Genomic DNA, 23359 nt, shown 5'->3' on the forward strand with positions numbered 1-23359 from the left:
AAGAATCTCTAAGGGAACAAAGGGAACCCTGCTGCACATTATTCACTGGGAAAGATGTACTGTTCAAGAAGGGTCATGCACCAAACACATACCTTTGCACCACCAATGAATGCTGATGTTTTCATAGCTTCAGCTCGGGAATCATAAACATGTGGATAATGAATTTTTTCGAAGTCCATGTCTCTCTGTCTACCTAGGACTGGCATACTTCGAGCATTCAAAAGTGCTAGTTCTCTGTGAGCAGAAAAATAACTGCAATAATTCTACCCATTTTAGGCAGCCATCACAAAAACCGAATGAGGTATATTAAAGTCAGAGCAAGAGTTGTAGAAATTTAAGGAAAACAACTATGCATAAAATAATCAACAAAGGAATTTTACAGTGTTATTGTCTGGCAGCAGTTAAACCAAGTCCGTATAACACACTGTTTAGATAAAAATCAAAAGTGCAATCCTATAAGTGCAAGGCTTTCCTAAATGCAGGTTTGCCTCTTTTTAATCAATACAGCAACATGTATTCAGAGTTAAATACCAGCCCCACTATATTTTTCTAAATATGAAATACAACTGCTTATTTGCTCCTTATCCTCTCCCTCCCCTACTCCTCCCACTACCTTTAGCTGACAACATGGAAAATACTACCCATTAATCTTGAGAGAAAAATAAAAGATAGATAGTTCTGATAGATTTAGCACAGACTTCATAAAACTTAAGCAAGTAGTGTGTGTACAGGAACTAAGAAAGATAGCCTACCTCTCTAACCTGCATCTCCAGCCCACACAGATGAGATCAAGAAGATTCTCATTAAGCAGATCACTGCTTTCTTTCCCTCAAAATTAGGTTTTCACATTAAAAAAAATTCTACACTTGTAATAAAACGTGACTTGAAGTCAGAATCATGAAAGCAAAGTAAAAGAAAATAAACTATTATGGTATGTTGAAGTAGGAATTAAAATAGAAGCATTTCTCAACTTTTGGCATTTATTACCTTTGCATTCGCAGCTCTTTGGGATCAAAGCACATTAGTCCTTCTCCAGAAACCTCTCCATCTTCGCCAGCTTGTTTTTCTTTTCTGGCATTTCGCTTTTCTTCACGACGATACTGTTTCATTAACAGTCTTTCTTGTTCAGACTGAATTGTAACTTGACAACCATAATTGGGCTTAATATTTTCTCCTATAAACTTCTTGCACTGTTCTGCAATATGGTAACAGGTATGCATCTCTGTTAAGTACTGGATTCCATCTTTGTTTTCCCAAGTTTTCTTCTAAAGGTTTGTTTTTTGAGGTTCAGGTTTTTTGAGTTTGTTTGGGGTTTTATTTGGGGGGGGGGGGGGCAGGGAGAATGTGTGTTTAAAGATAGTTTAGCTTTATGTAGATGGCCACGCAGCCCTTGGCCTCAAGAAATCTAAACTAAGTACCCGCTCATTTCCCAAAGGTAGGATGTTTAATGCTACTGTTGTTAAGCAAACAAAATTCCATCCCAAAATCAAGAGGATGGGCTAGGAGTAAAAAGGAATGGCTTTTTTTCTTTTCTGTATTTATGATAACTTCATCAACAGTGGAAATGCCACTCACCTCTCCTCTTACATGTATACACTGATGAGTAGAGTGGTGTGAAAACAGATTAAACAGGCTGGTTTTTTTAAAGAGCCTCTTCACATAACAATTAGTGTATATTTACTAGATAACATGATTGTATTGAAAGCATACTCACAATGTAATTTCCCTAAACATGTGAGAAAAGAAATCTTATTCTATACAACCACAAAGACTCCTTCCATTTATGTGGATAAGCAGCAGGATTGAATCAAGAAGAACCAGAACCACAGAACAATTACAGTACACAATAAATCCAGGAGAGCAGAGAACCCAAAAAAGCCCAGTCACATTCGCCCTTCCAAGGCCATTACTGGCCAAACCCAGACACAACAAAGTCTTTCATATGCAATGAGGTGGCGAGGGTTTTTTTTGTTTTGCTTTTAACTATATCAGTGTTTTTAAACTTCTATTTTCAAAATTCTGCAGTTTATTAGTTTATGTAGGTTTGACTTAATATTATATATTTAATTCAATTATGTTTCATATGTACTTTTGCAGTCAAACTCTGAAGCCGAAAACTTGAAACTTTTTTCATCAAATAAACCCACTTGACTGGTGTTTTGAACAATTTGTGCCTCTTAGTTTTCCTCTACAGTAACAGTGAAACTCTCACATCTCGCAGCATGCATACTGGATAAGGTGACTGTAACTTGTTAAATAGCATTGAAAAAAAAAATCTAATAAACTGTCAAAATGTCCACATTAATACCATCATGTCTGTAGCTTTAACTCGCTCTCTCTGGTATTAAAAGGGGACAACAATGGATGCAATTTCCTGACTAAATTTAATTCAGACTGAACGCACCAGGGCAAAGAACTGTTACTTGATTTGTCTGATAAGCACAACAATCATCTTTACTGCCATGTAAGTAAATTACATAAGAAATAGTCAAATAATACAGCATGCTACAAAAATGCAGTACACGTACAGTTTCTTGACTTCTGCTTATATTCTCAAGACACGAATTACTCAAAGTTGACTAAATTTCTGCAGACACAAATGATTCCCTTCGCCAAATGCAATTCTGGAAAGATAAAACTTCAATCTCCATTAGAAATACCAACTTAAAAGTGTTTTTAAAATTAATAAACTGAACTTGGGACAGAGCATCTTCAATCTCAGGGAAGATACTCAAGTATGATTGAATTCTTTACCACAGTCAGAGAAGGATTCTCTCATCAGTGAAAAAAGCATACAGTCAGTAATGCTTTCCTATTGTCTCAAAAGCAAAACATTGAAAATATTCTTCCTCCACATTCTAGCAGAAATTACCATGATAGATTTAACTGATGGCATAATGAAGAATAAATTCATAAAAGCTTCCAAAATACTACTTCTGTTGAGTGAGAAGAAAATATTTGTGTAACTGCAATCTGCACATAGGAGAAAAACTGTAACAGTTCAGTTTATACTGAATGTATTTTTAATTTTTTATTATGTGATTATCTGAGAAGGGAAAAAACACCAGGACACAAAACCTTGTTATACTGACAGCAAGACATTCTGTTTTGAAATCATGAACAGATAAAACTAACGGTTGTTCTGATGAGTTTAGACTAACTATCAGCACAATAAAAGACAAACTTCTAAATGCTTGCTTATATTTCAGTTAAGATAAATGTATTAAAAAGCTTTATTTGCATTTTAAAATTATTGTGAGGATACATAAGTCCACCATTACTAGTCTTATTCACATTTTTCTAAGTCTGTATGCTGTGAACATGCAATGGGCTGCATGGTGTTATGTCCTTGTAAGATTTATCCCAAATCACAACCTAGTCACAATCAGATTTATTTTTGTCAGAAGAGAAAGTGAGAAGACTTGTTTTTAAACAGCAATTTGTAAAACAGATTTTAAAAGAATTACTCATGTGGGCAATTTATCTTATAAAAACAAAAATCACAGTATAAAACCTGAACCCCTTTTTTTTTCCTCTCACTTATCTATCCTTAAGCTTAACTTTATTTTTTTCAGAAGTGGTTGTTACTGTGCTTTTTCTCCCCAAGACCTACAGTTGACAATAGTACAGAAGGAGAGATTAAGCAGGAAAGCAGATGAGGAATAACCAAAGATCAACTTATTTCCAGAGTAATCCACTAAAATAGAAAAAGTGCAACTGTTAGTATATTTAAAAGTTACATGTGCCCATAGGCAGTTGAAAAGTAAATAAATATATACAATATGTATTCATTTCCTCTGTATAACCAGACCACGATTTCTTTGTTTAAGCCGATATAAATATCCCTCCCGGTACCCGTTTTGGTTTTTTTTGCTTGCTTTTTAAACACACATAGACAGTACTGTTGTTTGAAATATAATTGAACAGTTAGAAAACTACTTTTGATGTGGTTGCTTACCTTGCAGAGTCTGGAACCTGTTATCACTTGGATAAGTCAAAGATCTTTCCAGAATAAGAGATCTGTTCTGTAGGAGTTTCTCTATGAGTTCAAAACCTTCAGGGCCTAGCAGTTCAAATAACTACAACGAAAACAAAGTCATAAGTCATTAGGCAAATTAATGTAAATTTATAAATAGGACTGCAATGTTTTCATCTACTAGGAAGATAATTAACTCTTTCCCAGCTGAAACCAGGACACATGGCAACAGCATATCTGTTGACAATGAGTTTAAACAAATCGGTGAACTTCAACTGCAAGTAATTCAACCCGAAAGGTATCACTGCTAGTATTCAGCCAGATTCTCTATTACAAAAAGTGAAAATTACAGAAAGTTTTCAGCTGGAAATATTTAAAATCTGTGAATTTTGTCTATTAAGTAAAACTCCATTTCTCTTAGAGATTCTTGCATAAATTTTAACTCTTCTCAAGACTAAACTTTACGTTTCTTTCTTTATGGTTATTTTCGTAAAATATGCTGCAAATTTATTCCTCCACGATCTAAGCAGATAAATCAAGAGAACCAATGCTTTCTCATAAAATTCAGATAAATAGGAAGTTATTCCCATTCCAGTGAACAAGAGATATAGCCTACTGCATTTTCACAGTCACGTCCTACAAGAAAAAAAAAAAAAAGAAAAAAAAATCACAGATGTGGACTAGAGCAGGAATTTGAAGAAACAATTAAGATGACACCAGTATCGACTTCAGTATATAATACTTGCACATATAATGCTGTGCGTGTGAGCATGTGCAATTCAAAGACATGATGTAGGTGATGTACACCAGAACAGAATTCCATACCAATAAGCAGTATTTTGGCCCAATGATTCTTTTACTCAAATGATTCTCTTGTAGCAGGTTAGGTAAACAGTTCCTTATTTAAAGTTCCCTTTTCCACACAATACTGGGTTTTAATGGAGAAAACCCCACCCAAAATATTAAAAGCACATCCCTATCCATCTTTTCTATAATTATTTTGTCAAAAATCAAAGCATTACAGTACATCAGTGAGTTACTCAGAACCCATTCTTGATTTCTAATACTCCTTAAAAAAATTTTTCTCCATTTTTTTCAGTTTCCAAAAAGGAAAACAGGGCAGTTTCTCCTTAATGCTCTTTAAGTTTGCCGTTAATATTATTTGTATAACTTCAGGAATCAGGTAAAAATAAAAGTTATGAATATACTTTGATGTGATGTTCTATGAAAGAGTAACACTTGGCACTGTAGAATTCAAGTATCTCTGTTCTAACTATAAAAAGGAGAGAAAGGTCTGTTACTGTCCTGTATTTAATTTGCCAACTCCTTAACAGAGAGTCTTTCTGTGGCTCTCTGTGACTACTGCCCTCTGGGAACACCTTGAAATAACTTTATGCTGCCTCTTCACGTATTTGTGAAATTTTGAACAGTGCCAAGGGCATCAGATCAATGATGCCTTTCTTCAGGCCAATCTGTACTTGATAATATAAGCTGTCATTTAAAAAGAAAAAAAGAAGCATTACTCCTGGCCCTCAGGGTTTCTACAAAAACATGAGGTTTGTGCAAATTAGTACAGTGATGGCAGAGTTTGCAGAGACCATGAAATAACAGCTCTGAAATGTATAAACTCTTGTATTTCTTTCAGAGTAACCAATGATGGCAAATTAGAGAAGCACCCCCCCCCCCCCCCCCAAAAAAAAAAAACAAACCCAAAACCCAGAATGCAATAAATGTGGACAAATAGAAAATTCTATACTCGGATAGAAGGAACAAACTACAAAAATACAGGACAGGGAACTGCTGGCTAGATGTCAGTTCTGCTGTCAAGAATCTCAAGCTATGACAGATTTCTTTTTGTCCAGCCTTCACTAACAATGATCATTAATTCTTATCTTTTGCATAGGTATTCACTGTCACTTTACTGCCACATTTTAGCTAATATTATCTAAAGATATAAGACAACCTTGTTTTTATATTTCAAAAGAAAGTGACAAATTAGTACTGGTAAATTTGAAGAGTAGGTATTTTCCAAGGGTAAATGCTTAAGGCAGGAAGGGAAAAATAATTACAAAAGCAACAAGAAAAGGAGTGTATTTGAAATAGCTTAATTGTATAAAGAACTGAATACAAACTTGTCTCAACTTTGCTAACATCCTGTTGACTGTGGAATACCAGCAAGACAGGGAAATGAAATGCTTTCAGTTCAACCAAATCTGGGCTTAAACACTAGCTTCTCATCAAGGCAGCATACACAATCTAAGCATATTCAGACTTACCATCTTCCCCCCCCCCCCGCAAAAGTCCCCCAAACCAAAACAAACACACAGCACCACTCCCAGAAGGCAAACAACACATTAGTCCTAAAACATCCAATGTAGGCCTCCAGCTCTGCAGAGGACTCCAAAGCATCTCTATCACTGGAAGCTGTTAACAACAAGCTAGAAAAGCATCAATCAGAAAAGACGGGGTTTGCTGGGGAAATAGATGACTCCGTTTTTTGGAACAGGAAGATACTTTTCCACTCCTATTTTCCCAATATATTCTGAAACAAAAAACATCCATATCAAAACTATTTCAACCAATTAGACCAGCAGAGCCATACAAAGAAGCTGTAATGTTACATGATGCATTCTACTTCATGGTCAGAGGTCATGAAGTAAAAACAGTATCACTTACTCCATCCCCAGTGAGCTAGGGGCTCAAAAGAAGAGTACCAAGGTGAAACTGCATATCCTACTCTCCAGACAGCCCACCAGTCAAAGAGAACTGAACCATACAGTATTACACATGATGGACTCTGCAGTGCTTATGTGGTAAAAGTCCCTCCATTTTGCCTTCTTGATCAGTGGACAGAGTGTGGCATTCATTTGCTACCAGTAGTTTGAGAACTGTCTATATCACCTACATAATCTTGCTGCTGTCTGAAAAGGAAGGAGGCTTTCAGAACATTTTAAACAGCTAAGACAGACTGAGCCCATTGTTCAAGACTGAGGGGAAAAAGCTAAAGAATACAGCAGACCAGAAGCAATGACCTGTTCTTATTGACAAAACGTCTCCCACACCCACTAGAAGCTTGCCAGAGATCATGGGTTGAAAACAACCATTGAGAGCTAAATCAAGACAGAAGTAGAAGTGCTGAGAGATGGAGAATAAGTTCAAGAGCGAGATCTGTCACCACCTACCGCTGATGGTAGAAATGGTGACAATGGTAGACAAAGTTTACGAAGAGCAGAAATAACTAAACTTGAGGACTTGCAAGACCAGTATGTTATTAATCATCAGATTTGTTCATACTATAGGAGTGATCCACTGCTTCCTAATTAAGGTATTAAGAACTACCACAGAATGCTGCTGTTCCAAAGTGCAATTCTTTATCTTCTCATTCGTTTAGACTTTCAAAACCACATCAGGGTCCATTCAGAAGGCTTTCTACCATTTCAGAAAAACTTGGACATTCGTTGGAGTTTTTAAGCCTAATTTTCAAAGTAATCAACAAATTAAAAAACAACCTGAACTTCTATAATGACAGACATCATTAAAGATCTAAGCAGCAACTGCACCCTATGGTAACTCATTAAAACCAGTATGAGTTGGAGAGAAAAAAACCACTTCAATAAAGTGAATGTTGAGTCTGACATTTCCAGAAACAGCACAAAATTTGATTTATTAAAAGAACCTTTCCACTGTAAGAACTACATTTTTAATATTAATAATCACACTACCCAAATAATCTTGATCAAAATTTAGTGAGTAAACATGAGTTAAAACAAACCACCCCCAGTTTCTCTTATTCAAAAGAGGTGCCAAAGTTTGTACAAAGTAACAACCTCACTACTGCTATCAAACCTGCACTGGAAGGCACTTAGCTTTATAGTGACAGGTTGACTGTGTAAATCGAAGAGCAGGAAAAAGAACATTAGAAGCTGTGTTGCATTGCCTTATGCCTACTAGGAGAAGCAAAGCCCCAAGGCACAGAAAACATCTGACCAAGAAATAAAGCAGCCTTCTTTTGCCAGGACCTATCTTTCCTATAATAGTTTTATTTTTTGATGGTATAAATTTAAGTTATCAACATAGGCTGGAGTGGCTGAACTGGCTGTGAAAGAGCAAAATCCACAACACTCTCCAGTACCTACTAAATGCTGATGTAGTCCTGACTGCCACAGTCAGTCTCATGCCTGGATGGATGTTCAGCTGGAGACACAATGCTGAAGTGACTGCTTACTAAAGTTGCTTTGCATGTTGATTTACAAAATACAAACGTATTACTTGCCACAGGAGGCTGTGTCATTTTCTAATGCACAGAACAGGGTTCCTCATGATGATGTTTAAGGTGATTGCCCTACTACTCTGCAGAGTACATCCATAAAGAATCGAACTCCACAAACAGCAGTGAAAGAAAAACAAAGTAACAATTTATGTAAAATGGAAAGCTTAAGAAAGTTATGAGGCAAGTTGTCAATCCTATCTACTCTTAATCCTCTCCAAGTGATGAAGCACTAACCCCCCATGAGCTGCATTGCTCATTTGGATAAGTATCTAGTATAAACTGCATAGAAATTCCTAATATTCACTACAGAAAAGGAGAACTTCTTCAGAGGTTTTACACTGTTGAGAAAAGAATTTCAGGTACAACATTTTGCTTCTAAAGATTTTACTTTCTCTTCTACAGAAGAAAAGGCAAGTTGAAAAACTGTGATGCACTCCTAGCAATTTACATAACTTAGGAGGCTGATTATTAGATTATTATGTTTCATTCCAAATGAAATGCTTTCCATTAATCAAATCCAACAGTCCGCAGGATGAAATTTCTAGCATTCAAATGCCAATTAGAAGCAATGAATCTTAGAAGGACAGTAAGGCTGGGGACCATGCTGATGACAGCCTATGGTAGCTTTTAATGAAGAAACTACCAGAGTAACCGAAGTTCATGGAAATATTTTCAACACTTTCATAGCATCATACTTATTTCTAACATATTGAGCTTCCACCACTCATCTCAAGTGCTCATTCCAACAAGAGGACAACAGGGACATTTATGCTTGAAATAAAGATGGTGCAGGTTTGAATGGCAGACACATGTTCCGGGCACTTGAGCCTGTAACTTGAATGCTGTTAATGACTTCACATAGCTGATGGGAAAACATTAAACAATGTGTAACACTGCATGTAAAAAACCAAAAAAAATCCCAAACAGGTTCTCAGACCAATAGGTGCTCAGGTCATGACCCTTTCAGGGCAGCCTGGTAGGAAAAAAACATCTCTGCAATCTTCTTTGCAAAAATCTGTAAGAGTTCTGACACAGAAAGTGGCACAGGGGCATAATTCTGTGTTCAGTGTAGGTGTTAGCATTTCAAATTTGATACATTATTATATATTCTGGCCTGAAAAGTCAACATCCAAGACCCTGAGAGCAGGCAAAGGAATCTGGTGAATGTTCACAGCTGCCTTTTTATTAAGTTATAAGATGATAAACTAGATAGCAGGCAACAGTTGGAGAGGCTGTGTGTCAAACAGTGGCTTCTTGAGTAACAGCCAAACTATTACGTTCCTTAAGTCAGTAACAGATTGTGCCCAAAAGGCAACCCTGACTGCCTTCAATAACAAAGGTCTCAGATGACTTCAGCTACTACTCAGTGACCATAAAGACATAGATGAGTGTGATATACAGTCACTCATATTTGTTTGAATGATTTTTACATTTCATTTTATGCGCATAGCCTTAATATCTGGAAGAAACTGTAATGAGTAATCAATCTAGGAACAAAAGGACAAGATGTGTCATACTGCATTAGAAAAATGAGGCAAGGTCCCCATGCTAATGATTTCTACTGATTATATGCTAGTTATATGAAAAAAGCAAGGAGACTCAGACAATAGTCTTGCAGATAGACAGCAGTCTATCTGCCAGTGCAGGTAACAAGAAAGAAGCTGAACCCCAATGAGATGCATGACATAGTAATTTTTTCAAGTAAGACTCAGCCATAAAAAGTACATCTTTATTGTTGAACTCATGTTCATGACTGAAACAAGATTTTACTCTGAATGTTAAATAGCTAATACTCACTTTTCAATTCTATAAGGCACAATTTACAAGGAGCCCTGGAGGTCCTTAGTGTGACCTCAAATATAAGGTACAGAACTGTGAGCATTACTTTAACATCATAAACTATCTGCCATCACAAGGGCATTTTCTTGATCTCTCCATCTTCTATGAGGTGGGAAGAGATCCTATAAATCTCAGAAAATACTTTGTTTTTCAAATGCAAACAAAAATAGACTAGGAACAGTCCTTGTACCTTGCTTGAGTACTGCTCTGCAGCAATAAATGAAACGGAAAACCAAATTTGGCCAACCAGTGGTTGTCCTCTGTATCTCTCTACCTTTATAGCCTACCAGCTAGTCTAGGTTACAGAGTACCACTTACACCACCAATTGCTATGCCTGCACTTAGTGGCTTGTTTGCAGATGACAGTGCTTTTCAAGGCACAGTTTTCAAACAGTCATGGAGGAATCATCTCCATAGCATGCTCTCAAGTTTCTTCTGTTCTAGTAGCTCTTAAGTAACTGAAATGATTGCTTCATTTCAAAAATTATAGAGAAAATAAGACATTTTTCTTGGGCTACAGGCTTATTGCAAAAGCTGTCTGGATATAGTACCCAAGGACTACCAGACAGAAAAATTAATATTAGGTTTTGCAAAAACAAAGACATTAAAAATAGAGGGGGGTTTTGCATGAGAAAATTCAGCACAAATTTCATGGATGAATATATACACTGATTGCTAATTACTACTGTGCTGAAAAGTAATGGACTGTCACCACCTCTAACACCTACAGATTATAGAAGCACACTTGGTTTAAAAACAGATCCCAGATGTTCTGTAATTTAATCAACCTGTAAGAAACATGAAAATAAGACAAGCCAGACAAAGCATAATTTCTTACCATTGTTATTAAAAACAGATACTAGGTGTGTGAGAAAGTCATTCAGCTCTCAGATCTGCTTTTCTTTTTTTCAAGCCTGGCATTTTTGAATACACAGCCCATCACATTAAGTCCACCTATACAGAAATGATCTCCCAATCCTAGCAGACTTGCACAGTCTTAGCAAGCTCTGCTTAACCTCACCTGCCTCACAACCCAAGGCCAGGCACAGCAAGTGGCCAGGCACTTCAAGCACTCTGAGAGAGAGTTGCTGATAAATTATGTGTATGCAGAGTACATTTATGATGGTTATTCCTCTGTACAGGGGATGGAGAACTCTCATATTGCAACCTTATTGATCACTGGGATCAGATATGGCAGAACAACATGCCCATGGACAGGCATTCTAACGGGACAAGGGAGCGCCTGGCTCTCAGGCAGCCTCCAGTGGAATCATGTGTCAGCTTCATGAGGATGAATGAGAAGTTACTGCTTGTCATCAGAGAGGTCTTGCATGCAGGTCTGTCTGTGAAATCAGTTAGCTTTAAATTTTTGGCATTTACTTTCAGTTGGCAATCAGAAGAAAATAATGAACTAAATACAAAGTTAGAAACAGGCAGATTAAAGAAAAGCAGCAAAATTCTAGGAATTCCCCCAACAAAAACTTTCAATTTTACTTAGGAGATAGAAGAAGGCTGAGTAAGGAAGCTGATGGAAAAGTTTTCATATAATGTTGTCTTTGGGAAAGACATCTACATGAAGAATTTGTCATTCATGACAAATTCTTATACAACATTCAACTTTCGGTTGCTTTTCTCATTACTACATCTGCAGTGCAACAAGAAATGCTGGAAATCTGGTCTTTAGCATGGGACACATTTTTAGTCCAGGAGTACAAGTACAAGGTGCAAATAAAGACAAAGCCAATTATTCTTTTTAATACCATCTCTCCTCAACACATCAGCATTACTCTCTATTTTTATATATTTCTGTATCCACAGATCACTATGCAATTTTACCTCAACTGTACACTAGTACAAATATATGAATCACAGCAAGAAGAATTCCAAAATTAGTTTTAAAACATGAAAACTAATTTCTTAGAAGACTCAGCCTACAGGTACCAGGCAATACTTCTTCTAAATCAAACTGAAATCTAAAGTTAAAATACTGAATTTGATCAGTTACAGGAAAAAAAAAAATTATTTTTCTTATAACAAGACTCAAAAAACAGACTATCAGATTGAAAGTATATGTAAATGTTGCTTAATAGGCCTAAACCAGTCATCTTCCCTATTTAATTTCCTGCCAGCTTTGATTACAAATATCTCTTTAGCATTCTTCTTATATTAAAAAAAACACCATAATCTGTCACAGCATAATTCTAGAATATTTGCTGGAAAGCCTTCTCCGGCTCCTTGTGCAATTCCATACTAAAACTGCCTACCACACTTGACGAAGAGACAAGCACAAAATCACAAAGCATCTTAGCAAATTTTCATACTATTTTTAGGTGAAAATAAGTAGACTGGAGAGATTACCACCATCATCAATGTTTTAACACTGACTAATTAGAAACTTACACAGATGCACTAGTTTTGAAAATTTCAAACATATAGCTACAAGGTGACTTCCACCAATTTATTTAGCCTAAAGACTTTGGCAATTAGAAATAATGTCAAATAGCAGCTACAAACAGCAGACTACTGATTTGCCTTATATAAAGGAAGCCCTGAAGACCGATTTAAACATAGAAAAACTTGCTGTTATGTGATTCCTGAAACTGGTATTTATCTTCAGAAGTATTCTGGGACCAGCTACTAATGAATTTTGAAGAAAAAAAATTTCTAAAATAATTCCTGCACTTGCCACTTTTACCCATAGATATGAGGGTAAGAAATTCTGACTTTACCCAGCAGAAACCATACATTCATAGAATTAGTTTCTGTATCAGAATCAAACAACTGTTTTTGTTTTGTTTTGTTTTTTTAGGGCTAAGGATTTAAGATACTTATAAAATGGTGATGGTTGGCACAGAATTCTTTCCTGCAAAGAGAAAAACCTGCAGGTTTTCTTAAAGGACAGCAATTCCCAAACCTGACCATTTCAGGAGGACTTGGCTGAGTGTCGAGCCATTCACCTCTAGTCCAACACTTCCGCTTATCCCAATGCGTACCGACAGCATAAAAGAAAATACCAGCAAGTCAAGGAGTTTGTTAATGTTGCTTAACAGAGGTGGATGATGAAGAGTAGCAAGGGACTCTAATACTGAAAGCTGGTTTTATCCCAGTTAGGATAGTAAAGTCAGAATTTTAATACCCTCCATGAAAGGCTGCCAGGCCCAACAGGCTTCCCCAGGGACACAGGCCGCAAGGCCCGATGCCTTTGCTCATGTCGGCCAGCCCCAGGCTGCACACTCCAACACCCTGGGTTGCCATACGCCCAAGGAGGTGAGAAGGAAACAAGGCAAGTTTTTGCCTGAAACATAGCCTTTTGTATTCTTTTAGGGGTGTGCAGAAAAGAAAAAAGGCTTCAACAGCAAAAAGATTAATTTTAACCTAGTTTTCCAAGGAAACAAGGCCTACCAAATCACGCTCTGCATTTACCAGTGCGTGAACTAACAAACAAGTTTTAAGCCTCTTCAGTAACTTCCAGATTCGACAGAGACAAATGTTTGGGGCCAGCAGAGGAGACCGATGTGAATGACTGCTCTTCATGCATCCTGCTCTTATCCTCTGCACGGCTGGAGTACGAGCGCAGCAGCATTAGCACGCACCAGTGAGCCCACCAGTAAAGCACCAGCACAAATTCTTCTTCGGCTGGCAAAGCCGTAGCAGTCACACCGCAGCAGACATGGGGTAATAGAAACCATGCAATGCAGAGAGCCACAGGAGACCCAGCCCTGTGACTTCTGCAGCTCAAGCAGCTATGGGTTTGGGATTTTTTTGTGGGGTTTCCCCCCTTCCCACCTTGCATATAAAATTATTTGGAGGAAAGTGATTTTGTGTCTAGTTAATGAGTGAGCCTTAATCTTTCAGGTGCCATCTGACTGCATTTCTTGAAGAACTTGTAGTTCCTTATGTCTCCATGTGGATGTGAAAAGAATGTCTAGGCATCAAAAAAAAATAAAAAGGGAAAAGTTCTATCAGTTACAGACTGGCTTGCTCTAGAAAAAGATCTCATTAAGTTTAATGATATATTGAAGCTGATTCAAAAGTTATCATGAATAGATCAAGCCTCATACCACCTCAAAGATACAACAAGCTTTCTCTCAGTACAAAACTGAAGTAAAGGGAGTTGACAGGAAAAAGGAAAAGTTACTGACAGGAAGGAAAGCAACCAGCTCAGTGCCAGGATGAAGCCTAGCATCTCTTGGCCCTCACTGTGGCTCTTTCATGATTTCTTAAGTTCTGTCCTCAAAAACCAGCACTCAAATGCCATTCAATTTGGTTTCTTAGGAAGGGAGACAGCATGGCTCTGTTTCCACAAAAAGACAAAGTCTCCTATCATCCATGGGGTTTCAACAGTCCTTGGACATCAACAGAGCTGTATACTTCTGATTTAAAAAAAGGCAGCCACAACTAAAAAAGGAGAAAACTGTATCAAAAATAACTGGATTATTTTCTCTATATGAAAGGGAAACAGATAAGCTCCATGGTCAAGAATAATGAGACCCAAGCTTTGTATTGTCTGAATATAAAATTCTTAGTAATTTTAATAAAATTACAAAGAGAAGAATATGAGCTTGAAAAGCCAGTCTCATGCCAAGTTAGAAGCTTTGATGCTAAGATAAAACACCACAGGGGTGATCCACATATGCCTGTACTTTCCCAAAATGGGTACTGCTTTTATGAACTAGGTAATGGAGAATAAGCTTTGTGATATGTTAATTTGTTAGGGCTAGAAAGCCCTTTTACTGAACAAAAGGAAAAGCCACTTTGACGCTTAAAACCAAACATGTTTTATGAGACAAGTTGCTTTGACATGAAAATATCTGTGATGCAAGGGTACACACACACAAAACTAAAAGCTAACATTATAATTTCACGATACATTAATAAAAATGCAGATTAAGTTACATCAACATAGTATCATATTCCAAGTTTTCATGTGCTGTTGCATATACCTAGCAATGAACATTTAAATTAGCTGGTTTTAAGTCAAAATGGATGTTAAACAGTAGCTTTTTGAACTGTTCTCTCAAAGGAGCCTCACAACAAGAGCTACCCCACTTCTTTATTGATTTTTACCAAGAAATAATTTTTAAGGACAGCTTGAATTTTATTTTTATCTTCCTATAGTAAACTTGTGTGTGACCATTATTAAGAGACAAACCTAACAAATTAGCTTTTAGTAAGCAGTTACGTGAGAGTAATACAATAGCAGCAGAAATTCAGTCCGTCCTCAGAAAAGTTCCCTCACAAAAGTCTTCTAAATTGTCCAAAGACAAAAGAGGAGCCATACTGCATTCAGAGAGGCTTCGAGATGAAGTTTTGGCATGACTTCAGGGGGGATATAAGCAAATAATGACAGAATAGAAAGTAAAAGGAATGTGAACTATTACAAAACTTCTTTGGCTATGAGCACTTCGTCTTTTTTATTATGTCCCAGATACTTGGAAAAACTACTAGATATTGCTCTTCCACATTTTCTAACAAACCTCTTAACTATGATACTGAAGCGTGGGATTCATAACCATTTGTAAACATTCAGACAAGGATCCTAGATAGGTTTCCTAAACTTACAGCTAACTTCATGAACACTAGCAGATTAGTAACAATCACTAGTAGGGCTGGTTGAAGAGTTCTCCAGAAGCAAAAGATGAACATTTCTGGAAGTCAGATAAGTACTTCCATTTCCTTCTGTCACCAAAAATAAGCCACGTATAACTTTTGAAGTGCCTTATACAGTTTTTAGGTAACATTTTAACTATCACTTCACACTTTGTTCAATATTGCAAAAAAAAGCTACCAAATGAACAGTGGTTCAGTAATAATGAAGAACTAGTACCAACAGTAGAAAGTATGTAACATGTACACGGACGTACTAGTACAATCTGTGACAATTCCCATTACTAAAGAGCACTAGTAGTCTAGCTATGTCCTATATAAAAATGGATATTAAATATTTATTGAAATAATAATAATCTACTCCTGATTCTCAGTGTCTGCTTAAAGGCCTTACAGGCAACTGAATTTCTATGTCCAAATGGAGCAATTAGGTAACTTATAGCATCCTGAAGAATGTCTCACAAGAAATAGACAATTGCTCTGTGTGTAACAGTTCTGAGAGTTGATGCTCATGCACATTTAACAGTGAAAATTGCTTGGTTACTGCAAAAGCTATGCTAGCACTGGAAACAAACTTGCCTAGAATGTGAAAGTTAACTGAAACCCTTGGTGAGATTTTTCCTCACTAATAAGAACAGCCAGTATTTACAAAACGTTTGTTTTATGCTGCCAGTCTACTGCTACTGCTATCCCCCCCCTCTCTCTCCGAGTGCCTTTTTCTGCAAGCCACAGTCCATTGATGCATTACTCCCACACTAAATATGTTTGTACTACTGCTGCTTCTTCACATCAAGGCAGACTGGCAATTAATTTTTCGTATTTCATTTCCTCAGTTTTCCATGCTTTATTTCACATGCTACCTTCTATACGATGGATCTCCTGTGAAGCCTTTTCCAATTATTTTTTAGCGCCTCCTATATATAGTAATGACGAAGTCATCTTCTGAAACTCCTTTCCCTGTCAGTAGGCAGTCTATATTACCACATTCCACTTAAGATCAACTATGAAACGTAGTTGTAACACTGAAAGTATTTGGCAGTGCTTACAATGAAGGTCTTTAAAGTCTTTCCAATGGGATATAACCATACAGATGTTGACGTCTTTGAAATATGTTCAGTCAAAATAAAAGTTTCTGGTTGTGGATTTCTGTTTTTTATTTAACTATCTACATACCTGGATGAATATTTTTATGTTTTCAGCACCTGCATTTTTTTAAAGAATGCCACTTTAAGTAGCATGTCAAAATATTTAACATTTGATTACTTTGAGTAAGGAGAGCCAGTAGACTCCTTATTCCAAAATTCCACTTGCAAATTCCTTCACTCAGCCAACTTCCGCAGTTTTGTTTTGTTCTTTAATGAACTTAACATTAATAAGGAAAAGTTTAATAATGACTTCTACGTAACAAAAGAAAGTACCATGATTTTTTGCTCTTCTTACATGTAGCCTCCACAAATCTAATCTCCACAAATGTAGGGCTTCAATAAACATCGCCGAGTAATACAAAATAGTAATATATAACTATCTATATAAAATACTATATTTACACTATACATAATATAGTGTAAGATAAGATGCTGAAGCACAGAATGCTTTTGTTGTTTTTCTGCAGAGTCCATGCCTAGCTCCAGCAGGGCATTAACATGCTAAGTTTAGAGGTCTGGAGAATTTCAGCAGCATGGCAGAAATATACTCCTGAGACACTCAGTTTTGGCATCAAACATCCAAGATTTTCCCTGTATTAATGCATTTTTGAAAGCTGTTTCACAACATCTTTTGTCTCTTATGATAAATAACTAAAAGTAATAAATACGATAGCTCATTAAAAAAACAGTTCATGCTCTAAAACAAGCTGTTTAGTCAAAGTTTTTATGACAAAAATCCCTATAATGTAATCTATTTTCCATTTTGAACAAAAAACTTGCAGTATGACTACCCTCTGTTGACACGAGCATTCGTTTTTTGCTAAATGTTTTAGGTAGTTATTACTATATCTGCTTATATCAGGTATTCAAGACCATTTTATTAACAGTCTAAAACTTATTGGATTAAACTAATTAAAATCAATAAAGAGTAGTTAACCATGTAACCAGATATCCAGTTCCTCTGCGGGAAAATCTCAAAAATGCAATGGCACCATAACATTGAAGCTCTTGTAAGTGGCAAAAATTTCCCAAGCCATGTATAAGTACATATTAGTGCAATCCTATTTTGTAATGGTGCTATTGTGCTAGCTATGCATGTAAAATATCAGCTATACATTTAAACAGTTCAGAAATCACCTCTGTAAATTAAATTAAGAACATAAGCACTAAGACAAGTAGTAAAAACAAAGCCCTCTTGAAACCAAGGAGAAATCTCCAACTGATTTTAATGATGCTAGTATTTTATCCTAGAGGTCTTGTCTTTGTAGTTACAGATATTTAATTATTATTTCAAAATACATTCAATTTTCCTATTGCTTTCACTTTGGAAAATCATGTCAGCCATTTCACCACTGACTTTAGTTTCTGGCCAATTTAATTTTCTCATTCACTAACAAGCTCTACTGTTTACTTATGCCTCAGTACATTATGCTATTTGTTGTATTTCAAAAAGCATGTCCCACTATATTTTCTAAAGATTATATACTAAAACTACTTCAGTTGGTCTCAAGTTCTGCCAAATTGCATTTTGACACCAAAGTTGTCTTTCTCCACCTAATAATGGCTTGATGAAAACCGTGCAGGGAAAACAGCAGCCCTCCACTGGGGCTCTCAGAGAACCTTTGGTTCTGCTTCAGATGAGTTAGAAAAGCTGCAGCTGGGAGACCTAAGCCTGAAGAGAAAAGCAGCAGCTTACACAGAAAAGCCAGGCTTTGGCTTTGACAGGGAACAGGGAACCTTCTGGGAGCAATGAAGCACACGCAATTAGACTGATGTGCCAAGCTAGTGACAAGTAAAACTGAGTTTCCAATAGCAGAACATTCATGTCTGGTATTTGGAGGAGCTAAACATTTGCAAAGTCCAATACCTGGCATTCTACAAAGCAACAAAAAGCTGTTGCTTCATGTCAATATCTTGCTTAGGAAAGAAAAGTACACATCTACTTTCACACCTTCACACTGCACTTTTCTGATGGAGAAGGTCAGCTTGTAACTAGAGGAACAGCTATGCAGCATATAAAAACAAACTCCACTTTCCCACTGAGCCAAGCAGAAGTATTAGTCAAATATTGAGCCAGCGCCAATTGCACTGTGCACAAATAACACAGCCTGTTTCTTTAAAGCATCTCTGCTGGAGCCTGCACAGTATGTCAGAAGAAGGAACTCAACACTTGCACCTGAGCACCACACAAGTCTGCTGAAAATAAAATGCCGAAGCACTTTTCACAGTCAGTATCATAATGTGAACTGTGAAGAGTTCAGAGTTCTTAATATAAATTCCATACTCAGACCGCTCAGGGAATCACTCTCCACGCAGACCTGAGAATTATTAAACTGAATTCAGGTTTAGAAATGCAAGCTAAGTCTTTTTCAGGTCATCAAATTTTTGGATACTAATAGTTAGAACTTAGGTTTTTCATTTGTGAAACATAACACTAAAGTTCTGACTATTGAAAACAATGAGCAAGAAGTAAATACAGTAAAGACAGACAGTGTCTGCAGTGTGTGCTACTGACAAAGAGCACACTAAGCCACTAGCAGGAAACAAAATCTACACACGCTTGCTTAGTCTTATTCTGAAATAATGTGATATTGTGCAATGCTGTATATGCTCTTCCATTCGTTACCTGAAGGAGTGAATAAGTGTGTGCAGCCCGTTGGAATTCAAAAATCCTCTTGTAGCTGGTTTGCATTATGAGCTCTAAAATAGGCTGTTTCTTGTCGAACTGTGTTTCAATGTCATTTCACATCACATTTGTCTTAGCTTACACATTGAAAAAAATTTAAACGTTCATATAAATAATGTTAGGCTTTTAAAGGGTATTAGAAATTTCGTCAAGTAAATTAAGACTGTATGTATTTTGTCTTAAAAGAATAATGACCATTACAGATTCCTGTTTAATGCAAGAAACTAAAGGAATGATTTCTCTGAACAACAAATGTCCATTATTTATAGATACTTAATTTAGGAGACCAATTTAACACATCCGAAATCAAGGTCACTTTAAAACCTAATTGAGATTACTTGCAACACAAGGACTATTTCCTGTATACCATAATTTATTAAGTTACACATAAGGTTAAATTACAAGTATTTAAAAGGCCCACTCCACTTATTTATTATGAGATTCTACCAACAAGGAACTTGTTACAAAAGAGGAAGCTTTTTAACTTAAAAAAAAGAACATATGAGGGTAAAGGATAGTTTACACTTGATTTTAATGCAAGAAATCCATCAGAAGAAATGAATATTTAAGTTAATACAGAATTAGGAGTAAATGTAACAGAAGAATTTTCTCCAATTACTTCTATCTATTTAATTGAAATGACAGAATCACAGAATGGTTGAGGTTGGAAGGAACCTCTAGAGATGGTCTAGTCTCCAGAGTTGGAGACTCCACAGTCTCTTGAGCAAATTGCTCCTGTGTCCAACCACCTTCACAGTGACAGAAATTTTTATGTCTCCATGGAACATCCTGTATTTCAGTTTATGCCCATTGTCTCTAGTCCTGCCATTGGATATCACCGAGAGGAGTCTGGCTCCATCTGCTTCACTCCCTCACCATCAGATTCTGATCAGATCAGATCCCCCTGAGCCTTCCCTTCTCCAGCCTGAACAACCCCAGCTCTCTCAGTCTCTTCTTGTATGTCAGATGCTCCAGTCCTTTTTTCATCCCTGTGGCCCTTTTCTGGACTCAGTCCAGTACGCCCATACTGGACACGACCCTACACTTTTCAGATTTTAGTTGTTCATCTTACTGCTCAAAGCCACACAATAAAATGCATGAGTGTGATGTTAATTAAAAAAGCCTAACATTTAAGTTATTACTTAAACCAGATAGTTTTCATAGCTTTTGCTCTGTGCTGCTTGCCTTCCTCTCCCTTTTATAAGCAAAATGGAGCAAGTACACCTATCAATAAAATACTATTAACAATAAAGGCAAAAGAAATGATGACATGTATTCTCCAGAATAAGAGGCAACTACTGGTCAAAGTCAGTCTAGACACACCTTTTGTCATGACCAGACTATCATGTGAAATGCAATATCAGCATTTTTTAATTAGAACTTTTTCAGCTTTGGGGAGGGCGGGGATGTAGGAAAGGAAGCTTTGTTCAAATAAGAGGAAACAGCATCAGATAAAGTAAGTGATGATAATCCAAGAACTGTGGGGCTTTTTGAAAGATAATCAGGATAGAGGAAGGTAATATTTACCCAGTTTCACAACATATTCTTTCCTTGTAGCATGTGAAACTCCGATTGGAGAAAACACAACAGTTAACATAATCCAGGAAAATTTAAGGCATCTTATCTCCTTTATCAACCCATCAGTTCATAGAGTAACATACTACCCGATATTAATATGCATATCAGAAATTAATTCAGCACCTAATATTTAAAAAAAAACCCACAGAAGCTATGTTCTAAAAAAATATGCGTATTTTTACAGTATCCATAAGATACATGATAAAAAACTGTCTAGAAAAAAAAAAGATTAAAAAAAAAATCAACAGTAACTAAAGGACTAGGGAAAAAACATTATCTGTTGACTGCTGAGCTCTACAGTTTCGATCAGAATTAACAACACTGACCAGCCCTGGTTTACTGTGAATGACATGCCCTGTGACTTGCAAGCTGCAGCATGAGGCTGCTACTTCTACTACCAAATCTGTCCATTATGTTTTGGTTTAGACATAAAAAAATTCTTAAAAAAAAAAAAGACTCATTGCTGCAGGCTGAAGGATATACAGTTTTAGAAAGACAACTTAGTTTTCAAGTACCAAGAAGACACATGAAATCCAAGTTTGCCTAACTCGGGGAAAAGACTTTATAATCTGTGAATACCTTTCCTTCTCCTTATATAACTGCAAATATCATTTAATAGGAGTTTCAAATGCAAATTTCCTACTTAGATGGAACTGTGTATGCTTCCAGAAGGTGGTGACACTATACTAGATTTGACTGTGTAGACTGGAAAGACTTCTTAAAAGATGACTACAGAGGACAAAAACCAAACCAAATCAAACTCATCTCCTGCTGTGTGTTTCTTTTATTTGTCTTCAGCAGCACTGTTGTGCCCCAGGCCTTGGGAACAAAAATCCAGTTTGATGCAAACACAGACCCACTGTCAGGGAAGGAAGAGTTTGTGTATGAACTATTACAGGAGCTTGACCCCTACAAATCGACGGGCCCTGACAATCTCCACCCGAGGGCATTAAGAGAGCTGGCTGACGTCGTTGCGAGGCCGCTCTCCTTCATCTTTGGGAAGTCGTGGAGATCGGGGGATGTCCCAGAAGACTGGAAGAAGGCTAATGTCACCCCCATCTACAAGAAGGGCTTAGAGGAGGATCCAGGAAGTGACAGGCCCATCAGTCTTACTTCAGTCCCTGGGAAAGTTATGGAACGAACCCCCCTGGGGGCTACCACAAGTCAAATGAAGCACGTGACTGGGAAAAGCCAGCACGGATTCACCAAGGGCAAATCGTGCTTGACAAACCTGGTCGCCTTCTACGACAAAGTAACCTGCTCAGTTGGTGTGCGCTGAGCGGTGCACGTCGTCTAGCTGGATTTCTCCAAGGCTTTCGATAGGGTTTCCCACAGCCTCCTCCTAGAGAGACTGATGCGTTACAGCCTGGACAAGTGGTCTGTGCGGTGGGTGGGGAACTGGCTGACAGGCTGCACCCAGCGAGTGGCGGTAAATGGCTCCTCTTCCAACTGGCAACCTGTCACAAGTGGGGTCCCCCAGGGATCGATACTGGGCCCAACGCTGTTTAATACCTTCAGAAGCGATCTGGCCGATGGGATCAAGCGTACCCGATGAAGCTTGCCGATGATACCGAAGTGAGTGGGGAAGCGGACGCTTTGGAAGGGAAAGCCTCCCTGCAGGAAGACCTGGATAGGCTGGAAGAGTGGGCTAACAAGAACCTTACGAAGTTCAACAAGGACAAGTGTAAGGTCTTGCACCCGGGAAAACATAATCCAGGAGTGCAGCACAGGCTGGGATCTACCCGCTGGGGAGGAGCTCTGTGGAAAGGGACCTGGGGAGGGGGTCCCGGTGGACAACCGGCTCAATGTGAGCAAACAGCGTGCTGCTGTGGCAAAGCAAGCCATCAGGATGCTGGGTTGCATCGACAAGGGCACCCCCAGCAGAGAAAAAGAAGTCATCATCCCACTCTACCCAGCGCTTGTCAGGCCACACCTGGAATACTGTGCGCAGTTTTGGTCCCCGCTATGCAAAAAAGATGTGGGCAGGCTGGAAAGGTCCAGAGAAGGGCCACAAAGATGATCAAAGGACTGGGAAGCCTGCCGTAGGAGGAAAGGCTGGGAGAACTGGCCTTGTTCAGCCTTGAGAAAAGAAGGCTGAGGGGAGACCTTGTCACCGTGTTCCAGTATTTAAAGGGTGGCTACAAAGAAGATGGGGACTCCCTTTTTACAAGGAGTCGCATGGAAAAGATGAGGGGTAATGGGTACGAGTTACTCCTGCGGAGATTCCAGTTGGATGCAAGAAGGAAATTTTTCACAAT

General features: G+C 37.7%; 1 protein-coding gene across 5 annotated transcripts in view; it reads right to left on the reverse strand.

The window, feature by feature from the left end:
* ASCC3 (activating signal cointegrator 1 complex subunit 3) overlaps nt 1-23359 on the reverse strand; it is a 260015-nt gene that overhangs the window by 224647 nt on the left and 12009 nt on the right. For all 5 annotated transcript variants that reach the window (XR_774729.1, XM_010573373.1, XM_010573372.1 and 2 more), the window contains 3 exons: nt 3959-4079; nt 988-1195; nt 93-234 (listed from right to left, as the gene is read on the reverse strand). Coding sequence is in view for 4 of the 5 variants with exons in the window: in XM_010573373.1 (XP_010571675.1) it covers nt 93-234; nt 988-1195; nt 3959-4079 (471 nt within the window). In the remaining variant the exon portion in view is untranslated. The remainder of the gene's footprint in view (nt 1-92; nt 235-987; nt 1196-3958; nt 4080-23359) is intronic.

Source organism: Haliaeetus leucocephalus, unplaced genomic scaffold (assembly GCF_000737465.1).
Source record: "Haliaeetus leucocephalus isolate CR32 unplaced genomic scaffold, Haliaeetus_leucocephalus-4.0 Scaffold384, whole genome shotgun sequence".
NCBI classification, from domain to species: Eukaryota; Metazoa; Chordata; class Aves; order Accipitriformes; family Accipitridae; genus Haliaeetus; species Haliaeetus leucocephalus.